Here is a 10,996-nt window from a genome sequence, read left to right as displayed (position 1 = left end):
TATTGATACGTGTCGGCGACAAGAGCCACGACTTGCTGCCATTTGCCAGCGGAGTGCTTGGCTACCTCTCATCGTATTCTCACTTTGGTAGTGTCCAAGCTCTAGAGTTGTCTTGTTTATACAGTGAAAGACGTCGTGAATTTAGTATATAAGATATTGATTTATTAAAATCATCATGGGAAGTGAGTATTCTTTCAGAATCTTGTAAAAATGTGCCAAATTTAATTCATTGCTATACCATAATTTCAAAGTTAGTAACCTCTTATCAACGCCTCACGTATTGTCGAAATAGTAAAACATATTGCATGCTTTTAGTTTCGTGTTTCTTAAAAGAGACTGCCGGAATTTATTGATAAATGTTTTATTTATTTCTTAGTCAAATTTCTGGAGGTGATAAAGCCGTTTTGCGGTATACTTCCGGAAATAGCGAAGCCTGAACGAAAGGTGAGTTTGCCTCGACTATTCCTGTCCTCATTTTGAGTAAACCGTTATTTTTACCGTATTTCGTGGTAGGTTTGATTGTGTTTCTTTTATTTTCTGGTGTTTAATATCAGTGGATGAGATACTTTCTCCTACCAGCTGTTTCTATGTTTAATTTCATATTGGTTCTGTGTGACTATTATTAATTTAGAGAAAGTATATGAGAAAAACATGTATGGTCATAATTCTTTTCCTTATTTCAGATTCAATTCAGGGAAAAAGTATTATGGACAGCAATCACACTCTTCATTTTCTTAGTATGCTGTCAGGTATGTCATATAGATTTCAAGGTATTCTTAAGCCTTCATTGATATCCATCTGTTCAATAAATGAATATAGTCACCTAAAATTCTTGCAATAAAGTAGCTGTCATGTTCTTTCTAGATTCCACTATTCGGCATTATGTCCTCGGACAGTGCAGATCCCTTCTATTGGATCCGTGTGATCCTTGCCTCCAACAGAGGAACTTTAATGGAGTTGGGTATTTCGCCCATTGTAACATCTGGACTGATCATGCAGCTTTTGGCTGGTGCCAAAATCATTGAAGTTGGTGACACACCAAAAGACAGAGCATTATTCAATGGAGCTCAAAAGCGTAAGTAGAGTACATCTTTGTTTATATTTACAATTTTTGTGAAGATCTACAATAATATTTTGTTTGCTCGCCAACTTCAACTAATTTTTTTAATTTACCAACAGTTTTTGGCATGGTAATCACTGTTGGTCAAGCGATTGTCTACGTGATGACTGGAATGTATGGAGATCCTGCAGAAATTGGTGCTGGAGTTTGTCTGCTGATCATTATCCAACTTTTTGTTGCTGGTTTGATCGTACTTCTTCTAGATGAGTTGCTTCAGAAAGGATATGGTCTTGGCAGTGGTATCTCACTCTTCATTGCTACTAATATTTGTGAAACAATAGTTTGGAAGGCCTTCTCTCCAGCTACTGTAAATACTGGTAAGTTCAATATGAAAATCCTGTTTTATAATACTGTGTAACGTTCACCTTATTTTTACATACCATTCAGAAATTTTCAGCATAACACATTCTTAAGTTCATATCTTTATTTTTTATTACAGGACGGGGTACTGAATTTGAGGGTGCCGTAATTGCATTGTTCCATCTGTTAGCTACAAGACAGGATAAGGTTCGCGCTCTTCGTGAGGCCTTCTACCGGCAGAACCTGCCCAACCTTATGAATCTACTTGCCACCATTCTCGTCTTTGCCATAGTAATATACTTCCAGGTAAGTTGAAATTTCTTCACAAAAATTGAGCACTACCTTCCAAACTCTTACCGCTCCATTGATTCGCACCAATGGGGTTGGCTGCGAATGGAAGGAAAGCAAATGCATTTATTCTGGATTAAAGAGACTTCACATAAGCTCTTTAAAACAGATCATTGCAACATTACATTTTTAATTTATAGGAATGCATAAATATTTTCAATAAAACAAAGAGAAATCGATAAATTATTTAAAAGTATTTGTACTTCCATTTACAGGGCTTCCGCGTCGACTTACCAATCAAATCTGCGAGGTACCGTGGTCAATACAGCAGCTACCCTATCAAGCTCTTTTACACGAGCAACATCCCCATCATCTTACAATCTGCTCTCGTCTCGAACTTATACGTCATCTCGCAGATGTTGGCTGTCAAATTCCAGGGAAATCTTATTGTCAATTTACTTGGCGTATGGTCTGATGTCGGTGGTGGCGGTCCAGCACGTTCCTATCCAGTTGGCGGACTCTGCTACTACCTATCGCCACCCGAATCTGTCGGACATATCCTGCAAGATCCCGTACATGCCTTCCTTTATATTTTGTTTATGCTGGGATCGTGTGCTTTCTTCTCAAAGACCTGGATCGAAGTTTCTGGAAGCTCTGCCAAGGACGTAAGTTCATTTACTATTTTATCTGTTGCTCTTGATCATTGAAACTCGGTGCATTATAAAATATGATAATTATTTTTATCTTCCTTGGCTTACAGGTAGCCAAACAATTGAAGGAGCAACAAATGGTGATGAGAGGTCATCGAGATAACTCCATGATTCGTGAATTAAATCGGTACATACCCACAGCTGCAGCCTTTGGTGGTCTTTGCATCGGAGCTTTGTCTGTACTAGCTGACTTCCTGGGCGCAATTGGATCCGGTACTGGTATCTTACTAGCTGTGACAATTATCTATCAGTACTTCGAAATCTTCGTCAAAGAGCAAAGTGAAATGGGTGGCATGAGCACACTACTTTTCTAAGCACAGGATGCTTAGATTTTGAAAGTGAATTTTTTTTATACTCACGAACTGCATAATTTATTATAAAACAAGTCTAGCCGGCACTGTCGGCTATGTTAGTTGCGCGACAGTTAAGCAAGTGTGAGTGAGGGCCTGCGTGGTTATGAAGGATGAATAAACATATTCATATTTGGATTGTCTAGTGGTATCATCTACCAAATGAACTTCACTAGGCATAGCCAAATATCAGAGTGCGTTTGAGAAATTCATATTTTTTACTACTGTATCCTGAATTCGTGCTATTGTACCAAATTACCAATAGGATACACATTACTGTATGTATAAAATTGATAAATTCTATGGTACACATCAAATAGAATTTATTGACAAAAGTTGTTGGATCAATGAAAAACGTTTAAAAGAACAATTAAAAAAAAAGAATAGTAAAAGCTGCATCAATCAAGAGTAGAAATGATTCCAGGTCTTGCATACTAAAATTTGTATTTCTTAGAGTTACACATCTTTTTTTTACGCAGAAAAAACCTTGTAAATTATATTATTATCATTATGGTGATGTATACCAATTTCTCTTAATTTAAAACAAGGTTTTTGTCTGCTTCTTTTTTTTGTAACTAAATCCCAGTTATACTGGATTATACATATAGGACATGTACAAAGGTAACAAAGATTGATTCAGTAATTTCAAAGAAATATTGACACTCAAGATTATTACAAACTTTACATCCCTTCTTCGAGACCCTTGATACCTACTAATCTGTTGAAAAAAAAACCAACAAGTTAGTTTTTTATCAGTAATTTGTGGGTGGTCTTGTTTGTACTAAACCTATGGGCCTTCAGTCTTGTCTTATTGATTCACTGGTATTCCCATTGCTGAGAGCCTCAGTCACATTAGTATTTGCACAACTAGTAATTCTGGTCTTCCTTAAGGATCCAAGTTCTCCATCCACGAGTTACTGTACTTCCTCGTAACACTTAAAAATTATTAACCAATTTTATCAAGGTGTCCTCACAAAGATGAGTTAAAATTCCATATGGTGTACTATGCCATGAAGCGTTGAGTTCACTCCAGCGTTGGAAACCGGAGACACTTCTACCTATGTATATCTTTGATACGTAGATGGTTGTTTCATTACTTTATTTCAGTTTTGATACTATTGATGGGCTCCACACATATGGAAACATAAGACGTAACAAGTAACACAGTTTATAAATGATGAAAAATCCGTATTTGATTGGATCTTGCTCAAGCTGGATGAAGCCGTATGTGTTACTTCTTACTTCTTACATTTTCTTTTGCAAGAAGCCGCTTATCGATGGGTTTAGGTTTCTATGTTATATAAACGCCATTCCATAAGATTATGAAGATTTTATCCTAGGAAGAATTCACCAACTGGGGTGCGTTCAGAAACCTTACTCCGGATAATTTTAGCACGTTGCATCTTTCTTTATCAGCTATACTTACTGAAGTTTCTGAACATGCTCCTGTATGTTCTAGTATAACACTTTGTTGACGATGTACGTTAAAAAATAATTCCCAAATGCATGAATAATTGGATAATTGTTAACGTTTACATACAGTAATATATTGTTCAAGTGACAGGTTTCATACATATAGTAAAAACTGTTAAAGGTAATGAATTTTTTATAACGGTCTGAGATCCTGAATAACATACAGAACATCGTGAAAGATTCGGTGTAAATCAATGAAATCACTTGATCTTTATATCAATGTAAATCATTGCTCGCAATGTAATCATTTTAATCATTTCGGACAGGACGAGGCGCCCACCTAGGGTATTCGTACAGCGACTGATTAGAACGGTGTTCGCTCATCTTAGGAACCTTCATTCCCGTATTATTATTGATAATACAAAGTAAATAATTATTTCTTTCTTGTATTTAGGAGAACGTCTTTGTATAATAAATATGAGGGCAAATAAGTTTGCCTTAAGGTACAAACGCATGGACTACGCGGTTACAACTTATATACTTTGATGTCATAAAAGATGAATCGATTTTGCACATGCGTCATTTCAAATCAGGAATACTAAACAAAGTTGATCATCAATGTTCAATTTGATTGATTCACGCGTACATACAGTTATTTAAATACATTATTACTGCTCTTCGTAATTACAAAAGTATGTATGTAATTTCACATATTCCATGCGATCTTGCCTAAAAAATGAAAATTACCTCTTGTGTCTTTCTTTTTTTCTGATATCCGAAAATTCTTTGGTGTACAATCATCAATGTATATTCTTTTACTTACACTTATAGTACTTATTATTGAAGTATGTATAATCCACAGTTATCTTTTAGGCTGTATAAAACGTAACTCGTTATGGATTATGTTACTTTTAGTTTTTAAAAATGTCTAAAAAATTTACTTTTGATTAAACGATCAATTGTTTCAGTATAATTTTTTAAGTCAATAATGCCTGTTCAATCCTATTTAAACAGTTGGAATTGAATGAAAAACATTTTAAAAATGTAACTTTCCCTATAGCAAAATGCAGCTTACATTGCTTTTTTCTAGATACACTTACAGTTCATGTTTCACCGCAAAATAAAAATTTTCCAAAGGATCAAAATATGGTTAATATAACATTACTTATTTAAAATCGCAATTACAACCCAATAATCGTGTATATACAAATATATTTATAAAAATATGAAGGCTCCTCAACTAAATAAATACGTAAAGTCATCGATTGAATCAAATCCAATGCAAATTGAGAAATTTATTTTACACTGACGTTCTCTACATCCAAGAATATCTCACTTATGTTCAGTATAGAAAAGCGTCGAATAAAGAGCACCCAAATTATTAATATTTGATAAAAATACGAGACGTAGAGTCTCCGTGAAACGAATGTTAGGAACTGAGGTGTCTGTATCGCGCCAAGCTACATTGGTACCCTCATTGCGAGTAAATAATGCTGGCGATGGCACGTTCTCATGCATATATGCCCATACGCATTCTCTCATTACAGTGTTAATCTAAAAGAATGCAGTCACATACATCATACATTATAAATAAATTAGAACATATAAGAAATTAATGTACAGTGAACAAGTACCTGATGTTGATCTAGAACAGGTAAAATATCTCTTATGCTAGCGAGTGGTGGTGGTAATAACTGTCCAAGTGCCATCACGTTAGCTAATGACATACCATCAGTAACATTCCAATTAGCCATGACCGTTGCAGCAATTGCTCTTAACAAAACTGAACAATATACCAATGCAGGTCTGTATCGAGCAGTTAGCTCCAATAATGTCCAAAGTAGAGGAACGTCCTTAAATGTTCGTCTAATCTGCAAATCTCTTTCTACAGTGACCTATGGATTATTTAATTATTATTTATCTTAAAAAACAAACATTAACAGCATAACAACTAGAAATAGTTACCTTTGTAAATTCTTCCTCTGGCCATGGTAATCCATTATACATAACGTCTGGAGATACTAGTTCTACTAATAGTAAACTGACCATTGTCAAAGCATCTAAGTTGACAGGATACTGTTCTAATTCTGGTGTACTACAGCAAGCCTGTGATACAGGGTAATAGATTATAGAATTAGGAATTTTATGTGAATTCGTGAGTGCTAAGAGATTTACCTTAATTACGTCCATTAAAAGCATGCTGTTCAATGTTATAGTTTCTTTGTCAAGTGTATTGTCTGGAGGTGGCTTTCTGGGTCCTTGACCTATGACTCCAGCATGAAATACTGATGAATGTCTCTGTGCTAACATAACACTTGTACCCTTTAAAGAACATTGGGAATATAGATTTACTGTAATGTAGATTTTGCGATAGTTTTCATACCTGTTTGTGATTCTGATGTAAAAGTAACATATCTTCTATCTTAGGTTCAAATTTCTCTTTTCCACCAAAGTATTTGGCTGGGTCATTATAAATACTATTTCTTAATAATTCCCTCAAAGCTAATACACGCGCACATGGAGAATAACGAGTCAGAACGCGAAGAAATCGACAAACTATCTTTACACCACGTTCCTTCTTGATAATATCTATAGATGTTGGAAAAATGTATTAGTTGATAGTTATCAAATACTTTCTGTGACTTAATAGTAACCTTATTCTTACCATTATCTTCAATGCATATAAAGAAGTATCGCACAATAGCTCTTGTTAACTTCAAGGTAAGTTCGATACTGGGGATGTAATGATCTTTATCAGGTGCACTTAGGAGATCTAACATTTTAGCAATATCATTGGCCAATTCAAAATCATCCGTCTTCATTAACAAATTGGAAATCTGTTGTAAGTTTGACCTAATTGCTCTTGTTATTATTCTTGTTCTCAGTATAGACGCCTTGTTAGAATTCTCCCATCTGAAAAGAATAACTAACATCATGTTTGGTTTTTTGCGTGTTATTCATTTTATAAAAACCATGGATAACGTACTTTAACAATATTGCGAGATTTTTAAAAATTTGTCTGCCATCTTCATTCTCCATCGAAGACATATATTGAATTTCACGAATTGCTTGCTCCACTACTTGGGTGAAGTAGCCATGACCCACAATAGGACTTTCAACTTCAGATTTATTAGCAGAAAACGTAATAACATTATGAGCGACAAGTCGTATTAATGCGGCTAAATGGAAATTTGTTTGTGCCTTTTTCAGCATAAAGGATGCTGAAGATATTATCACGTTTGGACTTTGTGCTCCAAGCAGGGCTAATAATCTCACAGTAGTTTGTACACGTAGTGGATGCGGATTTAGAAGCAGAGGTATGACTAAAGGAATATCCTGCTTTATAGAACTCAAAAGTGCAATATTAGTTGATTGCGAACCCTGACTTCTCATTAGTAGATCAATCTCTTGTAGGATCAATTCGAGTATTTCTCGACAAACGTTTTTCACACTTTGGGCAGCATTAACACTATGATATCCTACATTACTTGTGCTTAAGCTGGTATCTAACAAAATATTTATTATTTGAGAGGCACCCTGTTCACATCCGAGAGCTAGATGAACTGCCAAGTCTATCAAAGCTTCTGGTCGATTATCAAAGTATTTACACCATTCTGTAGCAAACAAAGCTAGCTGAGGTATAATGTCTGGTCTTACTGAAAGAATAAAATATAGAATTTTGTTGTGTGAAAAGCATTTTACAGAAAATCGCTTGATGTCATACACTTACAAGTCTGCAGAACATTACTAGTTATGGCCTTTAGTAATGTTTGAGATAACGAAGCTAAATTCAGTAGAAATGGTACAGTTGATATCTTCTGTTTCTTTGTATCTTCGTCAGCATTGAGATTTTCATCTAGACTCCACTGTGACGTAAATGACAATACACTGACATTTGAAATACAATGTTGTAGATACATCATCAAAACGGATTGAATTTTAAAGCAACTCACGTTGAACAAATCAATTAGTGCAGTCCTTATATCGTAAAAGTGACTTCCTGCCAAGTGGCCAAGTATTCCAACGACTGAGTTTAATTTTGGATTTTGAACATTGTGCTCATATCCCATAGCACAAAAATCCTTCAAGCCACAAGACAAAACTCTTGTAATGACTGTATTTGGAAAACAGCTCCCAACATGAGCAACTACCCAATCGAAGTGAGGACTGTGCAAAACACTTGTGTCTAATAATGCTTTTATACAGGATTCAGTATCTGAATGCATTAGGCACTGAAGGCATTGTGCTGTTATGTCAATGAGAGTGCGTGTTGCGCGACAAGACATCCATTGCTGAAGGAATTCATTTATTCCTGCATTCACTGTCAAGTTACCACGAGTTGCATAATCAGATGACAATTTACCTACAATGTAACACATTCATATAAAACCATCGTTAAAATGAGATACTGATTAACTCTAAAATAATAGTGGATACCTAATAATTCCAAAGACCATGCTGATATTATTGGTGCCCAAGCTTCTGGATTCCCATTTATGAAACTACTGAGTACAGCATGGATTTCAGCAATAATCGATTCTTCATTTACTGGTGGACTTTTATTAGACTGTAAAAATATATTATTGAATTTTAAGACCAAACTAAAATACCCTATTAAACACTTACCTCAATTTGACGAACATGTTTCCTAACAGCTGCATAGAAAACAGAGCAAAAATATTCGAGCACTGCCTCTCTTGTAGCAGGAACATTTTTCAGTAAAGACAAAGCTGTTCTTGCCAAGTCGATAGTATTTGTACTCTGATTAAATCTTGCTGCTCCAGCAATAAATGTTCTAACCTCCACCGAAATATCATGATGCGATAATTCTTCTTTACAAAGCGGCATTCTCGAATTGTTCCCAATTATTGTTATAATTGTTTAAGGCGATTGTAATCAAATACTACATAATACATGAAATATTCGCGTTGTTTTTATGATGTTTCCTTTCTATATTTTTTTTAGGTTACTAAACAGTACCTTTATTCTGAAAAGATGGGTGTTCATAAAAGCGCCATTGCAGTGGCACTGAACATATTCAAACCAATTGAATTCAATTTCAAGTACAAATTGTTGTGTAAAAATAGGACAATATAATCAGAGATGATATTATGAGATTCATTATATCATCTCTGATATAATGAATACAATTAGTAATATCCCGCTTTTACTTACTTTAAAGTTAATATTTTCGATTATATAATTTATATTAGCTAAACAAAACACACATCACTATACACATTATCAGTAATTATAATAAATACTAAAAACTTCCATTTTATATAGTGCAGGACATACATTTATCGGTTCATTTGACTCTAGTAAAAGCGATTTATTAACATAATATCAATACAAATTTGTATAATAAATAATAAATTATGAGTAACTTGAGGATGATGAGTATATGAAATGGAATGTTGTTGATATAAAAAAAGACGTCATTAACGTCTCTTTTTCTTTTCTTGTTTTCTAGGTCTGTGTGGCCTTCTTGGAGTTACTTGTGGACTATTCTCTGAACATTCAACGTCACTGGGATCATCCTGAATAAACAAAAATTTAAGTAATATCCAATTATCAACATATATTAATAATAACTACAAAATTGCATATTACATTTCTGTACCTTCAAAGCTGCAACCCCATCAGAGGGACCTGCTTGATAGACCACAATTGCCAATAAACAAACAACTTGGAAGACTGCTCCAATATAAAGGCCAATCCTTAATAATTGTTCAAATAATGATTCCTCAGCAGGTAATAAAAGTCTTTTAAGTTGTGGATCTGTGTCAGCCATATCTGTTTGCTGAAAATAAAATAAATAGAAATGCATCATCTGTCACCGTTAAATTTTATATATATATACTTTTTATTCACGTAGCGATCACAGTCTCAATAGATGAATAAATTTTCGAAAAATTTCATAATGATTCATGCAAGTTCTGAAGAAGTAAACTGCAATTACGCAGCACTTCAATTATAGCGCTAATTATTTAACAGCATTTTTCTCATTAGCATTTGCCGGAGACCGTTTACGCACGTGCGGATTGCAGAAACGATTCACGATGCCGAGTTTATTTTCAGCACTCGTTTTTGGGTTCAAGGTTTTCCACTCGATTGTTTTTTCTTATCTGGCGGCATTCTCCACGGCGAACTTCGCTGAAAGGTTGTTTTATTTGTTACGAACGGCTATCGCCGTAAAAAAGGGTGTAGAGAACTCTCGATTCGCTATTATATGCTATTAGCATCATAAATACACCTCAATTCGATCTGCTGCACCGTACTTGTCCTCTAATTATAGTTACACATTGATGCGTATCATACAACTCCTGCTTTTATTAACCGTATACAAATGTATATGTACGCATAAATCAATAACCCAAGCAACAGTCGATCACAGTGATATCGTATTGTGCGAAGTTGCACCGCAATACATGGTACCAACGTTATCAGAGCTGCTTAAAACATTTGAATGCTGACCTTACGCGGAAAGATTATTTCTTCTAATTAACGACCTTCACTGACAAGGCAACTGGATGATCGATATTTTCAATTCATCTGAATAGGAAATGTAATTGGATAACGTTTTCAGGGGAACACAAATCTTTAAATTATGGCAGATCCGCAAAAGGTTATTTCACATGATCCGAAGTTGGCAGTGAATGGATCTTCTTGCTGGCCATTCCAGATGGGGCTACTTGATGTAGAATAATTCGATTTTTGCGCCGACTGTAGGTGATTACGTGCATTAGATATTTACTTAAAATGAGATTAGAGTAGTTAGACCATACGTGATGAATAGAAATAGTGTTTAGATG

At 34.8% G+C, this 10,996-nt stretch overlaps 3 protein-coding genes across 6 annotated transcripts; 1 reads left to right on the top strand and 2 right to left on the bottom strand.

The window, feature by feature from the left end:
* Nucleotides 1–35: 35 nt before the first annotated feature.
* On the top strand, nt 36–4,927 carry LOC107270549 (protein transport protein Sec61 subunit alpha). The gene is made up of 8 exons (XM_015745652.2): nt 36–182; nt 377–444; nt 684–749; nt 865–1,075; nt 1,180–1,437; nt 1,560–1,726; nt 1,984–2,373; nt 2,469–4,927. Exons 1-8 carry the CDS (start codon nt 176–178, stop codon nt 2,730–2,732), a joined length of 1,431 nt encoding a protein of 476 aa, XP_015601138.1. The 5' UTR covers nt 36–175; the 3' UTR covers nt 2,733–4,927.
* Nucleotides 4,928–5,446: 519 nt separating this feature from the next.
* On the bottom strand, nt 5,447–9,372 carry LOC107270543 (integrator complex subunit 5). The gene is made up of 12 exons (XM_025087930.1): nt 9,357–9,372; nt 8,808–9,209; nt 8,619–8,748; nt 8,135–8,544; nt 7,912–8,047; nt 7,168–7,837; nt 6,847–7,094; nt 6,565–6,770; nt 6,357–6,503; nt 6,147–6,287; nt 5,816–6,076; nt 5,447–5,735 (listed from the first exon to the last, which is right to left on the bottom strand). The coding sequence occupies exons 2-12, from the start codon at nt 9,027–9,029 to the stop codon at nt 5,514–5,516; spliced, it is 2,793 nt and encodes a 930-aa protein (XP_024943698.1). The 5' UTR covers nt 9,030–9,209; nt 9,357–9,372; the 3' UTR covers nt 5,447–5,513.
* A 120-nt stretch (nt 9,373–9,492) lies between these two features.
* On the bottom strand, nt 9,493–10,853 carry LOC107270556 (protein anon-73B1). 4 transcript variants are annotated; one of them, XM_015745668.2, is made up of 4 exons: nt 10,438–10,647; nt 10,045–10,337; nt 9,805–9,984; nt 9,493–9,721 (listed from the first exon to the last, which is right to left on the bottom strand). In XM_015745668.2, the coding sequence occupies exons 3-4, from the start codon at nt 9,973–9,975 to the stop codon at nt 9,623–9,625; spliced, it is 270 nt and encodes an 89-aa protein (XP_015601154.1). In that variant the 5' UTR covers nt 9,976–9,984; nt 10,045–10,337; nt 10,438–10,647; the 3' UTR covers nt 9,493–9,622. The 4 variants fall into 4 exon arrangements, with proteins under 4 accessions (XP_015601154.1, XP_024943713.1, XP_015601156.1 ...); XM_025087945.1 differs by having other exon boundaries at nt 10,219–10,337; XM_015745670.2 differs by lacking the exons at nt 10,045–10,337; nt 10,438–10,647 and adding an exon at nt 10,659–10,853.
* Between the last annotated feature and the right edge of the window lie 143 nt (nt 10,854–10,996).

This window comes from Cephus cinctus, unplaced genomic scaffold (assembly GCF_000341935.2).
Source record: "Cephus cinctus unplaced genomic scaffold, Ccin1 Ccin1_scaffold0805, whole genome shotgun sequence".
NCBI lineage: Eukaryota > Metazoa > Arthropoda > Insecta > Hymenoptera > Cephidae > Cephus > Cephus cinctus.
The sequence above is the reverse complement of the archived record's forward strand: the minus strand, read 5'-3'. Positions and strand labels throughout refer to the sequence as shown.

What these genes read in the sequence shown, in the direction of transcription:
- LOC107270549 (XM_015745652.2), top strand. An exon ending in ATTCAATGGAGCTCAAAAGC is followed by an intron (nt 1,076 to 1,179) that starts GTAAGTAGAGTA and finishes ATTTACCAACAG; the next exon opens with TTTTTGGCATGGTAATCACT. An exon ending in TCCAGCTACTGTAAATACTG is followed by an intron (nt 1,438 to 1,559) that starts GTAAGTTCAATA and finishes TTTTTATTACAG; the next exon opens with GACGGGGTACTGAATTTGAG.
- LOC107270556 (XM_015745670.2), bottom strand. Translation starts at nt 9,975, where the DNA reads ATGGCTGACACAGATCCACAACTTAAAAGACTTTTATTACCTGCTGAG. An exon ending in ATGGGGTTGCAGCTTTGAAG is followed by an intron (nt 9,722 to 9,804) that starts GTACAGAAATGT and finishes TTGTTTATTCAG; the next exon opens with GATGATCCCAGTGACGTTGA.
- LOC107270543 (XM_025087930.1), bottom strand. Translation starts at nt 9,029, where the DNA reads ATGCCGCTTTGTAAAGAAGAATTATCGCATCATGATATTTCGGTGGAG. An exon ending in AACATGTTCGTCAAATTGAG is followed by an intron (nt 8,749 to 8,807) that starts GTAAGTGTTTAA and finishes ATATTTTTACAG; the next exon opens with TCTAATAAAAGTCCACCAGT. An exon ending in TATATGCATTGAAGATAATG is followed by an intron (nt 6,771 to 6,846) that starts GTAAGAATAAGG and finishes CAACATCTATAG; the next exon opens with ATATTATCAAGAAGGAACGT.